The 17,924-nt window shown below is 46.0% G+C and overlaps 1 protein-coding gene across 1 annotated transcript; it reads right to left on the bottom strand.

Moving 5' to 3' along the window:
- Window positions 1–118: 118 nt before the first annotated feature.
- LOC106579995 (protein crumbs homolog 1) lies at window positions 119–16,861 on the bottom strand. The gene is given in 14 exon segments (XM_014160520.2): window positions 119–2,472; window positions 2,737–2,863; window positions 3,130–3,246; window positions 3,363–4,224; window positions 4,395–4,560; window positions 4,730–5,289; window positions 5,520–5,859; window positions 5,861–6,519; window positions 8,852–8,965; window positions 9,122–9,307; window positions 10,634–10,773; window positions 11,417–11,612; window positions 11,846–12,538; window positions 16,610–16,861. Coding segments are annotated over 14 exon segments (4,485 nt in total). The 5' UTR covers window positions 16,713–16,861; the 3' UTR covers window positions 119–2,250.
- Window positions 16,862–17,924: the final 1,063 nt, after the last annotated feature.

Below are 17,924 nucleotides of genomic sequence, written 5' to 3'. Positions count from 1 at the left end.
AGTATTCTTACAGGATGAGAGAGAGAGAGCATTTATCTTTCATGTCTAATATAAGGGGACAATTTCCAGCCCGTAGGTGTGTTATGTTATGAGAAGAAACAGAAATCGTCTGGTGAGATACTGTATTTCTATTCAGTTTATTTTTCAATTATATGCGGGCGTTGCAAACATAAACTCCTTCCTTCCCTTGTGATACGCAGACAGAACGCTCCTACAGCACTGTGGGAGGAGATCCCTTCAGAAGCATTGTGAAAGACACTGAATTGCAAATTCTATTGAACAAACAGATAGTCAAACACTTACAGGGTAACTGTGTTGACTTGTTATCATTTGTCAGATACAATTCTTACCGCATTTTATCTAGTTACAAACAAAACCCTGCACAGTAAGTCCAGTCATTCATTTCATGGTGTTGTTTTAATTATCATTTTCTTTTGCATCAGTTTAACTGTTGACATCCAATAGAAACTTTAGAGTTTTGAATAAATCACATTATTTACAATTGCATCATGTTACAGTGTTGCTACCCAATCACATTTTCCAGAATAATCACAGAATACTCCCTATACATACCAGTGTAGCCTACCCAGCATACCTTACTGTTCTTTACACTGTAGTTGGTACTGCTTGAGTAGAGGTGCGTCCAGTGTAAGCGCCTACCATACTATTCAGAACTAAAATACAGATCAGTCCAATCTATCCCCTGTTGTAGATGCGAATCCAGATTTTACCCGAGTCAATGGGGTCAATTCAGTTTTCAATTGACAATTCACTTGGCAATGTTCACTTTGTGAATTGACTATAATTGATCCCAACCCTGTAATGTACTCTGTATAATCCAACACTGGAGCAGAGCTAACATCAGTGTATAGTCAGTACATGTCTTCCTGGATCGTACTGTATCACCTAGCCCTGCAGGAATGGGAGGGGGAGGACCTACAGAGCTCAAACAGAAACCTGCTCTGTCTATTTGTTGGTCTGTCATACTGCTCTACAGCATTCCACACAGACATCAACACAATAATCACAGTGAGTTTTTCTCTGAGACAATACATAGTTCCATCCAGTCAACTATATTGTAAATTGGACCATACAAAAAATCAACATATAGATAGATACCATATCCAATGTAGAATGTACAAGAGTCAAATGTTGGGTTTGTCAGCATTCCATCCATTCTGTAAGGAAGGCACATACAAACTCATTCATAAAGTAATGTGGAAGTCAATTCATGACAGATAATTATCTTTCAATGACTTGCCTTTAGTATGGGGTTGCATAAACTTCATTTCAAGCTAATTAGATGTTACTTTCATTCAGCTTAGTTACAGTATATGCATGTGGTACATCATCCATAGTTACAGAGAAGAACTAGAGCACAATATCTAGCTTCAGCACCTTCGGTGGACAGTGAAAACATCCATTGATCACTTGGCTGGTTAAGTAGTGGCTCCTGTGAGGATAGATTAAGAGAGACAGTGTCGGAGAGACAGACAGTGTAGGTTTGGGTAAAGGTATCCTGTCTGAATACTGTGGCATCAGAGTTTGAGATGGCTGATAGCATTAAAGTGGTCTCAATCCACTTTCGATGAGTTCGAGTTTTAGGAGCACCTCATACATTTGCACAAGACAATGACATGAACAAAAAACACATATCATAGATTCAGAAATAAGACAATTACAGTATTTACACGGAGTCGGAAAGAACATTATTGGTATAGTGTGTTGCCTGTGAACTGTTAACTGCACATCCAGAGAAAAATACAAGGTTTTACCATCAAAATGGTCATTAGAATGAACTCACACATAATCAATGTGGGGTACAGAATGTACACTGGAAGCTATTGTATAGAGAGACACTGGAGTCCAGTATGGTTCATCACTCCAGGGAGGGGACTAGCTGATTAGACTCAACCCGACAGCAGTGCTCAAGTCTTGGGGAGACGAGAGCTCTTTCATCCTCTATCCTGCCCTTCTCTGCGGCTCAGACAGACCACGTCACCTCTTTCTATAAAGAGATTAGTTCCGGGTTTAATCACCCCCAACCCCATGACCCAGCAGCAGCAGTGTGGCGGTGGCACCACTGTCAGGGCATATGTCCACACCACTGGTGACCTTTCACACCCTGGACACCTCTTAGTGAGTCTGACCAGTCCTCGCCTGTGTCTGGTTATGTGTCTGAGCCAGGGAGGCTAGGTGTCCGACCTGTAGCCGAGTGAAGGTAGTGTGTGTTGCTGTTGTGTGTGGGGCTCATATGAGCCTCTCCTCGGGGGGCACCTTGAGTACGCTGCCCATCTCCAGCCGTGCCCCTGCCACCTCCTGGGCGCTGGGGCTGTAGGTGCCCTCCGACTGGCGCTTCTTGCGCGCGGTCAGCACCATGAACACCAGGGCCACCACAGCCAGCAGCACACACAGGCTGGCCAGAGGGATGGCCACCACCAGCCAGGGCATGCGCTGCCTCTGCTCCTGTCTCTACAGAGGGGCGAGAGCAGGACATTTAACTATTATTTATTATTACCTTGTTATTACTTATTTGTACCTTATTACTCAGATTAGACGTACTTATTTGTACCTTATTACTCAGATTAGACGAACTGCAGTTTAAATTGTTTTAATACATCAGCCTCTTTGATCCAATCTGGTCTGTGTATAAGCTTTTGATACTCAACTTACATTATCACTACATAGTCTACTGTAACAAATGTACAGACAGTATGTCGTTACGAGCAGACTTACATTGCTTTCACACTGTGTGCCGCTGAAGCCCGGCACACACACACACTGGAAGCTGCTGAGTCGGTCCAGGCAGGTAGCACCGTTGAGACAGGGTCTGGACTCACACTCATCTATCTCTGCCTCACACCTGGGAGAGAACACCAGGGGGGGTCAAAACAACACTGGCACCCCAGCAGGACGACAGCTCTCTGTACATACAATAGGATCCTTTTACAGTCCCACTGACATGCTCAGCTTTTAAACCGTAGACTTATAGGGCCGGGCTACCGGACACAGGTTAAGCCTAGTCCATTTAGCATGCTTTTTAGTCCTTCTTAGTCCAATAAAATGTTAGTCTCCGGGAACGCGGCCCATGTATTTTCTATGGAAAATTGGATAGGTTAGTGATCTCACCAGTCTCCAGTGTAGCCAGGTTTGCAGGTGCAGTTGGTACCCCAGATCCCATCCGTGCAGACCCCACCGTTGTCACACTGCGTCTCTTCATCACACTGCTGTGGAGGGAATCTCCATCTGTAGGATACACAAAATACAGTCATTACAACGTCTATACATACTGAATACGTAGACTCACACACACAGTGATTTTTGAACAAGAACATGCCCTGGTCATAGTTTGTGGTACTCACTGGCAGCGGCGGCCGGTGTATCCAGGGGGGCAGACACACTGGTAGGTGCCCGTCCCGTCTAGGCAGGAACCCCCGTTCAAACAGCTGTGCTCCAGGCAGTCATCCACCTCCTCCTCACAGTCCCTGCCCCCCCATCCTTTGTGACACTCACACCGGTAGTTTGCCAGCAGGTCTGTGCAGGTGCCGTGGGCACAGGGGCCTGAGGCACACTCGTCTGTGTCCTTCTGGCAGAACTCTCCCTCCCAGCCCGGGGCACAGCTGCAGTTGAACAGATTCCAGAGGTCCTGGCAGGTGCCCTGGTTGAGGCAAGGCTGGGACTGACACACATCAGCACCAACACAGCCCATCTTGTTCTCCTGCCCCCCCTGTCTGATAAACCGGACTGCCTGGGGGGCATCTTGGTCGTCCAACAGAGGTAGGTAGACTCCTCCCACCCTCACCTCTCCCAGACAGCCTGTGTAGTTCTCTGCCAGCCACACGGTGGTGTTGTTGAGGAAGTTGAGGTGCCCGGCTGTGCCCATGGTGCTGCCAGCCCTGCGCCCGTCCACAGTGAGGCGCCAGCGGGACACAGGCTGCAGGGGGTCTGTCATTGCCAGGTGGAGGTGGTGCCAGGTCCCGTCTGAGATGGGCAGGTCGCTGGTGAAGGCCTGTAGCTCCAGGCTGTTGCCGCTCAGTAGTTTGACCAGCAGGGAGGAGTTGAGCAAACCCAGACAGAAGACCTCTGCTCCGTTAGTGGCCCGCAGCAGCACGCCATTCTCCTCCCGAGTACGTATATCCATGGAGACACTGGTCACCATGGCAACCAGCGAGCCATTAGCGGTGAACTGCAGAGCGTTGCTCTCAAAGGTGGCGTTAGTGAGGCCTGGTGGAACAGCAGTATATTAATAAGGCAACTCAATATTGAATACAGTGACACACCTTTTGGTAAGGTGTTTGCTATTTTGTTTGTGTGTGTGTGTCTGTGCCGAGAAAGATACCGTAGTAGAGAGAAAGGGAGAGAGATAATGTATACGATCCAAAAAGTCCACTCACACTCGTAACCGTCAACTAGATCCACACACTGGCTGCCCACGACACAGGGGTCGCTGACACACCACACGCGTGTATCACATCGCCTGCCAGAGAAGTTCATGGGACAGGTGCACTCAAAGTCATTCCAGGTGACTGTGCACGTTCCTCCATTCTTACAGGGACCAGCCTGAGGAGGACATAGATATTAGTGTCTGTTACAAAGAGTGAACTAAAAAGTCTTTGTCAGAACCCTAACCTGAGAAATCTAGACAGCTCTTGTGCCAGTTTCCTTAAACAGTTCATAGGTCTACAGTTACAGCAAAACATCTCTAGTGTAAAGGTGTTATTGACGTTACCTTGCATGCCTCATCACTGACACAGCCATCCAACACGTTCTCAGCTTTTTTTGGGAAGTAGCACTGGAACGCTTTGTGGGTGTGGCACTCCTCCTCTGGGAGGTTAAGGTACAGGTGCATATGGTCCAGAGTGATGTCCTGTAAGCAGCCTTTGAAGTGACCTCCCCAGGGGGCAGTGGACTCCCCCGGTGGCAGACCCCCCATGTACACCACGTCCCCCCGCTCCATCCTCACCCCCCCCAGGGATAACTGTGTCCCACCCTGACTGAACCCGACCTGACCCTGGCGTACCACCACAGTGACCAGCTCCCTCTGTCCCCTGGTGATGTAGGTACCGTTAGAGAACAGGGTGGTGGGGGGGCTGTTGAAGACCAGGGTTCCCTCCCGCAGGTACAGGGTGAGGTAGGCCCTCCTCCCTCTCCGCAGCTGGAGGAGCAGGCCGCTAGGCTTCAGAGAGCGCAGGAAGAAGGAGATGTTGAAGTTCTCCCCGTCCGTTTGGTTGATGTTGAAGGCAGCATAGCTCACAGTGTCTTCATTACTGAATGTCCATGAGGGGTATTCTGAGGCACGCAACAAAAAGCAATACTTTCAGTGTGAACAACAAAACCTGTACAAACCTGTGTAGTTGAAGGGAACTGGCTGTAAGTTGAGGAGACACACGTAACCCCCTTTAAATTACAATACATTGTCAGCGCCTGATGTCTGCAGTTGACATAATTTGAAAAGCAATATTTGAAAACGTGTAAAATGGGAAGTAAAGTCATGTCTTAAAAGGTATAACAGTTCTTACCTTCTTCACACAGGGAGCCGTGATAGGATCGATCACACTCACAGCTGAAGCTAGTCCACAGGTCAATACAATGCCCACGATGATGGCAGGGGTCAGGATGACACCAGTCGGTCTTGTTGCAGCCCAGCTCCATGTCTTGGACGTGCTCTGGAGAGATATCCTGAGGCAGTAGCAGCTGGTGGTCAACCTGTAGATCCTCCATGCAGCCAATGAAACCCTTCCTACTCTCTGTGTTGTCCAGATACTTCTGGGGGGCCCCACCCACATAGACCTGGGGGAATGATCCAGGTTGGAAGAAGATCAATTGGTTGTGTCCTTCGTCCTCCACTGTGCATCCCCCGGTCATTGTCACAGCCTGGTCCTTTCACCATCAGCACCAGCTTCTCATCCATGGTCACTTTGGCCTCATGCCAGTCTCCGTCATTGACAGGGAGATGATAGGTGGCCTGTAGCTCCTTCCCTGATCCAGCTCTAGCATGGATATGGCCCCCCACAATCTCCAGGGACACAAAGTAGTGCTCAGCCCCTCTGTAGAACAGCAGCATTTCAGGCAGGGTGGTCCTGAAGCGCAGCTGAACGTGGATCCCATAGTGGTGTTGGTGGTGCTGGGGGTCAGTCCCTCTACTGGTCTTGTTAGCTGTAGGAGGGAGCTGGATGAGGACATACCCCTCTGTGTTGAAGGAGAAGGTGGTGGGAATGCTGCAGTGCTTCCCAGTGAAGCCAGGGGGACAGAGGCAGGTGTGGCCATGCTCTTGTTCATCCCCATCTTCCCCACCGTGCTGTTCTTGGCTTAGGATGGGCACACACGTGGCTCCGTTCTCACACAGGTGTTCCCTGCAGCCAATCAGACGGACGTCACAGTTATGGCCACCCCATGGCTCCTCCCCTGGACCTGCCTTCACACAGTTGCAGGTGTAGGAGTTGGCGGCGTCCTTGCAGGACCCGCCGTTCTGACAGGGCTCGCTCTCACACTCGTCAATGTCTACCTCGCAGTGCACACCTGGAATGACAACATAACACACCATTCGTTTTTCATGTTCGACATGTATTTGGCTTAGGGGTATGGTTATGTCTTTCTCTGCCACACAGAACTGTCCCCCAGCCACACAGTGAGATTCAACAGGAGCCTATGGGTCTCCCTAACCAAACCAATAAGTTCATCAGTCTCCCTAACCAAACCAATAAGTTCATCAGTCTCCCTAACCAAACCAATAAGTTCATCAGTCTCCCTAACCAAACCAATAGGTTCATCAGAGTCTCCCTAACCGAACCAATAAGTTAATCAGTCTCCCTAACCAAACCAATAAGTTAATCAGTCTCCCTAACCAAACCAATAAGTTCATCAGAGTCTCCCTAACCAAACCAATAAGTTCATCAGTCTCCCTAACCAAACCAATAAGTTCATCAGTCTCCCTAAACAAACCAATAAGTTAATCAGTCTCCCTAAACAAACCAATAAGTTAATCAGTCTCCCTAACCAAACCAATAAGTTAATCAGTCTCCCTAACCAAACCAATAAGTTCATTAGAGTCTGTCTAACCAAACCAAATAAGTTAATCAGATATGGAAGTATATTGGCAAGCATGCGGCTCTCCAGGAAGCACTTGACTAGACTATGCCTTTTGAGGAAATGACGGATGAAAGTTAAAATATCGGTACGGATGTGAGCCCAGTTACTACTTCTCTCTGTGTCACAGTCAAATTGTATTAAAAAACAAATGCTTTGAAGTATGTTGCTAGATTATTCACGGTATATAGTAAATCAATGGGACTACAATACGCTTAGTAAGCAATGAAAGTTTACACATCAGCAAAATCCTCTAAAACTCCTCTCTCCACAAGTTAAAAACAAGAGCATCTCCTTCTGCCCTCCTCCAGCCCTCTACCTCCCACACATAAACACAGCCTGTCCTAGCAGCCCTTCTCTCCACAGTAAGTTTTAAGTGTTACCTGTCAGTCCCCATGGCTCACACCATACAGCTAGTAACAGAAGTAGCAGTAGCCTCCTCATTCTCCCAGAGCCGTAAACACACACATATAGCCAAACAGGTCCCACAGATGAGATCAAACTTGTGCACCCTCTCTCTCACACATGCACACACACATGTACACACAGTCCGTACACTTGTACCAGGCAGGCAGAAGTGATTACTCGAGCCCAGCCCTCCCTACTTCCCTCCCTCATGCCTGCATACAGCCTCCCCTCGGCAGCCAGGCCCAGCCAGGGCTCTAAGCCTACCACCCAGCTGGCTCCTGTCACTGCTGACAACAGGAATGTTGGGCTGCAGTCACTCCTGATCGATGTTATGGATGCCGGCTAGTGGCAGACGACATTCTAATCACAGGAGATGGGCTTCTGAGCAGAGGGGCTGTACTGAGCTGGACTATACTGGACTAACCTCAGTATGACATAGGTTGAAATGGGGGGGGGGGGGTCAAAGGTGGCTGGGTTGAGGGGGGGGGCTCAATTTAATTAGCTTAACCAGTTTCTGAGTACTCTATCTGTACGTGCGAAGAGAACTCACAGAGAATATGTAGTCATATGATCTTGTTGTGTCACCTATGTGTTATTCCCCTCTATTTTGACGGGTGCCTGGTTACAGTATACGGAAGTCTGCTTACTGTGCAAATAGCCTAGGACTAGGAGTATGGCAATACATTATGTTTTAATTGATAACAGGTTTTGTTTTTGTGATGAGAGGGTCTTTCAAGCTTGCTTTTATTAATTAGTGGTTCATAGGGCTTAAGCAGCTTTGTGGTAATCTCTCTCTCCCCCTGGTAAACTAGAGGAAAGACCCCTGTTAAATACCCAGCCAGGACTACCAACATATGGCACCAGGTTTTATGGTCTTTGTTGTTCTTCTACTGCCATGCCCCTCCGTACGGACACCTACCCTCTCCGTCAAAGCTGCTGTACACGGAGGCTCACCCAAAGAACTGGAGATATACTCTGTTTCATCTTCAGTTGTTATTCGTAGATAATAACTCTGTTATTCAGCGATAATATATCTGTTATTGAGAGTTATTCATGGGTGGTTTTCCAGCCCACCTTTACTTTTCCTTTGCTTTTCCTTATCTCTGTTTTGACTGATGTCTAATGTCCAAGCAGACCAGTACAGGCAGGAATGATCAGCAGGGGCAGGATTAAGCTATTATTGTTTTGCTCACTGCTAGGCAAGTGAATCCAAAGAGATATACTGTATATCACTGCATGGGATTTATTTATTCTCTCTATTGTATCTTCTGATATACAGTGTATTAAGAGAAAGTCAGGGTTCTTGCACATAAAGAGCTGTGTTATATTACACAGTGAAATAGACAGACAGTCTTACCTGTGAACCCAGGTGGACAGTCACACTGGTATGAGTTGACCAGGTCCTCACAGCTCCCTCCGTTCTGACATGGAGCAGACTCACACTCGTCTATATTCTCTTCACAGATCTCACCTGCAAGAGACAGGACACATTACGTACTTACTCAATTACTTACCCTCAGGTCAAATTAACATCGACTGCAATTTCAGAGGATTCCTATTCAATCAGATCCTATACTTAAAGGGGGGTGGGAGGTCACCAAGTATGCATTTCAGTGTTTTGCCTTACCAGCAAACCCAGGCTGGCAGTGGCAGAGGAACCCAGCTGCTTCCTCGTAGTTGAACTCCCTGTCATCCAGTCCAGACAGCACCCCGTGGTGCAGCAGCTCTGAGTGCTGAAAACACTCTCCTCCATTCTCACAGGGCTGCAGCTCACACTCATCAATATCCACCTGACAGTTCTTCCCTTCATAACCTGCAACACGCACACCATTATTTTAAACAGTTCTTCCCTTCATAAGCTGCAACACACACACCATTATTTTAACAGGGGGAAAAAAAGTTATTTGTTTCTAGCCATTTTGAGCCTGTAATCGAACCTACAAATGCTGATGCTCCAGATACTCAGCTAGTCTAAAGGCCAGTTTTATTGCTTCTTTAATCAGGACAACAGTTTTCAGCTGTGCTAACATAATTGCAAAAGGGTTTTCTAATGATAAATGAGCCTTTTAAAATGATAAACTTGGAATAGCTTACACAACGTGACGGTTGCTGATAATGGGCCTCTGTACGCGGCACACCTATGTAGATATTCCATTAAAAATCTGCCGTTTCCAGCTACAATCGTCATTTACAACATTAACAATGTCGACACTGTATTTCTGATCAATTTGATGTTATTTTAATGGACAAAAAATGTGTTTTTCTTTCAAAAACAAGGAATTTTTAAGTGACCCAAATTTTTGGAACAGTTGTGTATATTATGTGCTCTCCATCCTCTGTATTGAGGATCATCTTTGTTTTCCTATTGCTCATGGCCCTGCAGCTGCACCAGTCATACACTAGATGGCATCGTGGTGTAACACCACGGTTAGTACTACACTTATACAGGTCTCTCAATAGGTCTCTCGCTATGTCTCATACCACTCCCCCTTCTTTGCCTCTAAACCACAGGCTTGTATCATACCTTTGACCCTTTATCTCTGTGATTTACGTCTGGGAAACTCCACGAACCAAGTCTTACCAAGAAAAGGGTTTGCCTGCCTGTAAAAGGCTACATGGAAGCGCCTGCAGCTTTTCTTTTCAGCATATTCCTGACACCTAGGATGTTCCCACTCTCTCTCTGTTTTTATGTCAGACAGCAGATCAAATATTCTTGTACAACAATCACTGCGTGTCAGAGGAGGCTGGTGGGATGAGCTATAGGAATACGGGCTCATTGTAATGGCTGAAATGGAATGAATGGAACAGGGTCAAACATGAGGTTTCTATATTTTGTTTGTTGTGTTTGACACCGCTTCATTAATTCCATTCCAGTCTTTACAGTAAGCCCAACCTCCTATAGCTCCTCCCACCAGCCTCCTCTGCTGCATGTGTAATACTTCCTGTGGTGCAGAGAAGGCTTGGCAGATATGACAGACAGCTGACTGTTACCCCCTCATTTGGTGAGAAGTGTGTGTGTGTGTGTGTGTGTGTGTGTGTGTGTGTGTGTGTGTGTGTGTGTGTGTGTGTGTGTGTGTGTGTGTGTGTGTGTGTGTGTGTGTGTGTGTGTGTGTCTGTGTGTGTGTGTGTGTGTGTGTACCTGTCCAGCAGAGACAGTCGTATTGGTTGACCCCGTCTAGGCAGGTGGCTCCATTCTGGCAAGGGTCCGAAGCACACTCTGGGATGTCCACCTCACATTGTTCTCCTGTGAAGCCTGTCCCGTTGCAGTCACACTCATAGCTGAGTGAGGAGGAGGAGACTTAGAGAGGCTCCTTATATCCTGATTATTTCAGTGAGACTGGGACATCTTTGAAGCATGAAAACGCACTGGGACCTCAGTGCAGCCAGTAGAAACGTTAAACAGTCTTAACTGTGAGGTTTCTAACATCGAATCATTTCTGATCTACAGGCATTGTTTCTTAAGGAAAGTGGAATTCTACCTTCACACATTTTTTGTTGTTGTTGTGGGGCAGTCCCACTCTTGACGTTTTTGTTTTATTGGATAGGACAGAGGTAGAGAGGAAAGATAGAGGAGAGAGGGTGGTGAACTAGCACTGGGCCGGATTCAAATAAGCTTAGACCACTAGACCACTAGACCACCTATGTGGTATTTTTTGATTAACAAATGTAATTGGTTCAATCCAACGTATCTCTGTATTAACAAGATACACCACCCAGGTCTGATGAAGCTCTCTGTCAGGTTTTCCCCACTTCCCAACCTCATGATTAATTACCATCCAAATAAGTGGTGTAATCCTTATCCTCGCCCTATTAAACTTTACTGTCGGGAAGGAATCCCTCGGCTGACATACTGCTCACCGACACATTGGGGTTAAGCAGCTGATTCAGCCAATGAGAGGAGAGAGAGTTGGAGACACCTTACCTGTTCACCAGGTCTGTACAGTTGCCCTCGTTGAGACACGGACCGCTGGCACACTCATCAATGTCCAGCTCACAGTCACGGCCCTCGTACCCGGACACACACTCACAGGTGTACAGGCCCACACGGTCGTGGCAGGTGGCTCCATGCTGGCAGGGCTGCTCCTCACACTCATCGATCTCCACTTCACAGTTCACCCCTGCCACACAACACAGACACCGCTTCATATGATGGGTTTCACTATGAGAACATCTACAGAGCTTAGAGAGAAACATTGAACATGGTGCATTAAAACTTTGTCGTTTCTATATGAGGTTGGCAAAGTAGTGAACTCTGAACTAAAGACACTGAGTTAAAGAGAGAGGGTAATTCCCTCACACTCTAAAGACAGCAGGATACGTTGCACTGACCCGAACAGAGAGACTGTCTCACCTTTGAACCCTAGCAGACAGTTGCATTCATAGCGGTCCACCTCATTGACACAGGTCCCATTGTTCTCGCACGGCCGCGACACACACTCGTTAATGTCCAGGTCGCAGTGGTAGCCTTGGAAACCAGGCACACAAAAGCACTGGTATCCGTTGACGTCGTCTTTACAGATGGCTCCGTTCTGACAGGGGAGTGACTTACAGTCATCTATGTTCTCCTCACAGTCCCTCCCCTGGAAGCCCGGGACGCACTGGCACTGGTACCCATCCCATGTGTCAACACAGGTGGCACCGTTGTGGCACGGCTCCTCAGAGCAGTCCCTCGCCTGGCAGTAATCTCCTCCATAGCCAGGAGGACAGTGGCATGTGTAGCCGTCCACCCTGTCCACACAATGGGACCTGACACCCTTACATGGGTTGCTCTCACACTTGATGTTGATGTTAAGTGTGCAGTTGGTCCCTGCGAAGTCGTCGGGGCAGTGGCAGGTGTAGACCCCTGTGCCCAGTGTGCTGGTACAGTTGGCGCACGGCGCATCGTGGACACAGGGGTCATACAGCTCTCTACAGTCCTTGCCCATATAGTGGACTGGCCATCTGGGGCAGAGACACGTGTAGTTGCCCATTTGTTCGAGACACGTACCACCATTCTGACACGGGGACGACAGACACTTGTCTGCTGCTGCTGTGCACAGTATACCTGTAGGCAAGAAAGAAAATAAACTCAGTATTTGTACAGCACTTTGAGATATCAGCTGATGTACGAAGGGCTATATAAATACATTTGATTTGATTTGATATTTATCATGAATGAGAAAGCTCAAAATATGTAAGCAATCTCCAACTTTAACTTCATGAAACTGTGGTGAGATAATCGCTGGTGAAGTATTACCAGTCCATTACCCTGGTGAAGTTTTACCAGTATATTACCCTGGTGAAGTATTACCAGTCCATTACCCTGGTGAAGTATTACCAGTCTATTACCCTGGTAGTGTATTACCAGTCCATTACCCTGGTGAAGTATTACCAGTCCATTACCCTGGTGAAGTATTACCAGTCAATTACCCTGGTGAAGTATTACCAGTCCATTACCCTGGTGAAGTATTACCAGTCTATTACCCTGGTAATGTATTACCAGTCCATTACCCTGGTGAAGTATTACCAGTCCATTACCCTGGTGAAGTATTACCAGTCCATTACCCTGGTGAAGTATTACCAGTCCATTACCCTGGTAATGTATTACCAGTCCATTAACCTGGTGAAGTATTACCAGTCCATTAGCCTGGTGAAGTATTACCAGTGAGATTACCAACTATTTCCTACGAGCTCATACACCAGATACCTTAGACCTCTCCCTTTGTCTCTGCTTTTGAGGCACTTACAGAGCACTTTCTTAATGAAAAGTTTTTAAAAAACACTTCCCTCTCTCTCTAGTCTGGACTTAAAGTGAACACAGCAGATGGGGTTTGGAGTAAACGTATTACACACTCACTGTGTGAGCAGTTGTCACCTGAGGCTTCATCAATGAAAGTTCCTTATACCCTGAACACTACTAATCTAACCTGGACTTGACCCCATGGGTCTTCTTAATACACACCGCATCAGGTAGTTTAATAATCACAGACTGTTTGACACTGGTTCGATTTTCTGCTATAGTTGTTGATGAAGTAGCAAACACTTTCCTTTATGGAATATTCCTTTTGTCATAAGTAGAAATAATAAGCGTACAGTGTTAAAATATTTGAATATGAGGGGGATAAAACAGTGGAATGCTTTCATACTTGAATACATGTTCCTATTACGTTTATGGAATGTGTATGTTGTCTTAAATCCTGATTTGATTAGATTGCTAAAACTCGACTTAATGAGCACAGATATATAGCTTCTGAGTTATTCAATATACTAGTATAGTTTATACTGTATTTAACAAAGAGTGTTAGCAGGGATTTGTATTATATGTTTACTTGTATGTTGTTTCCTTACTTGACTCACTCACAGCTTATCTTAAAGGGAAGGTCACATTGTCCCTCTATCCACTGTAGCACCTACTGTACCTATTACTGCCATGCCCCCGGCCCTTTAACACCTATATAACCCTCCTGTCACACCCCTAATACCTCCACCTCCACCTCATACCTGTTTCCCTAATATAATGTGACCACCCATAGTGCTCGGGAGCTGTAGGGTGGGAAGGCTTTTGATCCAGTTCAGCACTCGATTCAATGAATCAACTGATCATTACCTAGATTCGTTGAATCAGGTGTCCGATTATTGGCAGAAGCCAGCACACTCTGGCTGTTGCTCTCCATGACAAGTGTTAGTGACCACTGATCATTCATTTCCACTCAATAGATCTACAGTATTGGTTGCTGTGTGTCACAATCTACTTGTTGTGAGCCACAGTCTTCTTCCCCTGCTATAATATCTAGTGTATGTTCCAAACACCATATCTGTTCTTCACTAATGCCCTGACACCCCCAGATACACTGGAACATCCTTTGCAACCTGCAGTTTCATCAGTTTCCTCCTACTGTCAACCCATCAACCCACAAGCTTCCCTTAACTCATGGTGTAAAGGACCAGGTTTCCTGTTCCCTTTATATTAGTGTTAAATATGGATACATGTAAACACTCTCATCCTCCACACCATCATAATACATAGGATTTATACAGTATTGTGATTTCCAAGACCCAGAGACACTTCAGTCCAGACATGGTATCTACCTACACTGTTTATATGCACTGTGCTGTATACCCACTATAATGCACTGTGAACGCTAACAGCTGGTACTACCTGAACCCCATGTCAGATTAGGTAGCAGTGTGGTGATTGGCTGAGACAGTGGGGGTCTCTGACTGGTCTATCCTGCTGCAGCCAGACCATTCATCCCTGAAACATTCCACTGCGCTGATGTCACTGCTGCCTCCTGTGCCATGAAACCGTATGTCAGAGCATCCCTCTAACAGTGTGGAAGAAAGCAGGTAGATAAGAGTTGATTAATAGTTGTTCTGCTGGATGTTTGTCCATATAAGGATTATTTGTTTCCTCTGCCCTATCATAGCAGTTACCAAAACTAAAGTTACCCAAACATAATCTTTACATATACTCCAAGTCAAATGTCAGTTGAGACCCACACTTTGGGGTACTATGGACCTGTGGTGGCATGTCATGACTCATGTGAAATCACCACAGGGGACTGTCAGTCATACCATGCCAGTGTTGTGCTTTGTCCAAAATTGTATTCATACTCAAAGGCTAAACTGCGGTGACTCATTTGGCTTTAAAAAGCGCACATTCTGACATGTTTAGTCATAGTTATCCTGTGATGTTAGTCAGAGATGTAAATGTCTGTGTTTCATGTGGGTTTAACGTTGAAGGAGCCATATTGATAGTATAGTATATCCAGGATTTTCTATCAACAATTGTTGGTCCAATATTGCAGTTGTTTTTTTCCATCAGCCATGCAATCTAAAAGTACTGTGTTCATTTCCACAGTTCTCAGAACACTTGGCCCTCCGTTCAAAGTTAAGACAAAAAGCTGTGCGGCCAGACTCTTAGCCCGTCACCATGGTGATGGGAAACAATGGCCCCTGCATGTGATCCGCCCTAGCCACCCCGTCCTGTCAGTCTGTCCAATTTAACGAGGTTCAGACACTTCCCACAGGGCCGCGGGAAAAATGGGTCAACGCGTCATTAGGTGGGGTTCAAAATATCCCACACCCAAACATACTGTACCCCACGACACCACACCCCACACTCCCCACTGTTTTCTTCTCTTTACAAGTGTTAACTGCTCTTCTCATAGGTTATCAGGGAATAATATCACAAGCCATTTATCTCACTATGATAGTTCATTATCATCTATGAATGACTTCATGATAAGTGCTCAAGCCAATTATATATACTGTATTTATTTATTTATTTATCTTGCTCCTCTGCACCCCATTAGTTCTATTTCTACTTTGCGCTTTCTCCCACTGCAAATCTACCATTCCAGTGTTTTAACTTGCTATATTGTATTTACTTTGCCACCATGGCCTTTTTTGCCTTTACCTCCCTTATCTCACCTCATTTGCTCACTTTGTATATAGACTTATTTTTCTACTATATTATTGACTGTAGGTTTGTTTTACTCCATGTGTAACTCTGTGTTGTATGTGTCAAACTGCTTTGCTTTATCTTGGCCAGGTCGCAATTGTAAATGAGAACTTGTTCTCAACTTGCCTACCTGGTTAAATAAAGGTGAAATAAGAAATAAATAAATAAAAAATATTATTGTCCTACATAGTAATAGATTATCAATTACAGTGACATATCATACGTTTCCATTGTTTTTGTTATGTATGATATGTAACAAATGTTTGATTGGTGCCTACCTAATTTCTAAATAGGACCAGCCATATCATTAAATAATATAACTTATTATGAATAACTTATTGAAGGGGTACTGCACTCAGAGATGTTCAGATTATCACCAGCTACAACAACCTGTCTGCCAGCTGGCTCCTACCACTTGTCCTCCTGTAACATCCTCCCACCTTGCTAATGCCCTATTACAGCTCTGTCCACATCTCCCCTACACACACACACACACACACACACACACACACACACACACACACACACACACACACACACACACACACACACACACACACACACATTTTCACATTACCACTTTCCACATTAATACTCACACATACAAGTGCACACACAGGTTTTCTTTTCCCTTTATAACCTACATTGATACACCTAGACAGTGAGTCCTACCCAGTTTGAACGTCATCATGATGAGCAGCAAAGGTTTTTGGTACTTTGAATGAAACCTCCCAAACTCCATGGCGGTGATGGGACCCACTGTGTCACACAACATCCAGCCTGAGAACTGCTGCCTGTCACTCCTCCACAGGGTCCCCTCCCAGCATACTGGTCCAGCCGATCAGCTCTCTGCTCTGATAGAAGTTAGCTGGAAGTGTGCTGCAGGATCTCCATGCTTGGTCAGTAGTCAGTACTGAGCTCTCTGGGGACAGAGTTTGTCTGGCTGCAGTAAGGCCGAGTAATCTCCCATGCAGAGAGCGGCCAGGAAAACATGGCTTGGATTCACTGACATGGACTGTCTGTCTCTCTAGCGCCCTCTCTTTCTACTACATCCCTCCTTCCTCTATCCCTCTCACTTATTAATGTTGATTTTCATCTTTCTCTTCATTCCTCTCTCCTACTTGATTTTATTTAACTTTCTGAAACAATATCTAAATAGTTATATATCAGTGGGTACCAACAACAAATGCACATGCTGATATGTGTCAAAAATAGACCATGAAACTGAACTCACTTTAACAAGAGTTTTCTCTCAAATGTATTTGAGTTCTCTCTCTTATAAACATTTTAAGCCAGACCTTGATGTCACTCAACAGTCCCAGGAGTGGTGGTGAGAGGTCCAGTCCAGGTTTAATGAGTATACGCAGGGTCCATCAATGGCTAGCCAGGTCCTTTGTGAGTGGGGGGGGGGGGGCTTATCCTGGAGCACTCTAACACCAAGCGGGACAGCGGAGCCCCCCGTGGCAGCTGGGTCACCTCTCCGCCCTCCACCCCCCAGAAAAGAGTCCTGAGCCCGGGCCTGGCTTAACCACAGCATGCTGGGATTGGAATGACACAGAGTTTAATTAAACACTTGGCATCTGTTCAGGCCAGAGATAAGTCTATCTCCATCTACCCACACAGCCACACAAACCCTACCTGCAGTCTGTGAGCCTGAGAGTGGCCGAGTGACAGACAGGGTCAGTGCTGAGCTGAGCACCTCTCAACATTCCTGCTCGGCAGGACCACAGTTGCAATTTTCATTAAGCACCAAGACAAAAGAGAGAGAAGGACCTAAAGGCTGCCGCAGTTAGTCAGATGTTCGGCCAACTCAATAGCGAGCACAGGCAGATGAAGAAAACAAGAGAAGATAATTAAAGTACTCTAATATATATTTGATCTGTTAGAATGGATGTCCTATAGTGGAAACAATTACAAGATCACTTCACTGATCATCCATTTTGATCTTTGAAAAATGATGTGTCTTTATAGTTGTTATGGTAATTGG

The sequence above is a fragment of the Salmo salar genome, chromosome ssa20 (genome assembly GCF_905237065.1).
Source record: "Salmo salar chromosome ssa20, Ssal_v3.1, whole genome shotgun sequence".
Classification (NCBI taxonomy): domain Eukaryota; kingdom Metazoa; phylum Chordata; class Actinopteri; order Salmoniformes; family Salmonidae; genus Salmo; species Salmo salar.
The sequence above is the reverse complement of the archived record's forward strand: the minus strand, read 5'-3'. Positions and strand labels throughout refer to the sequence as shown.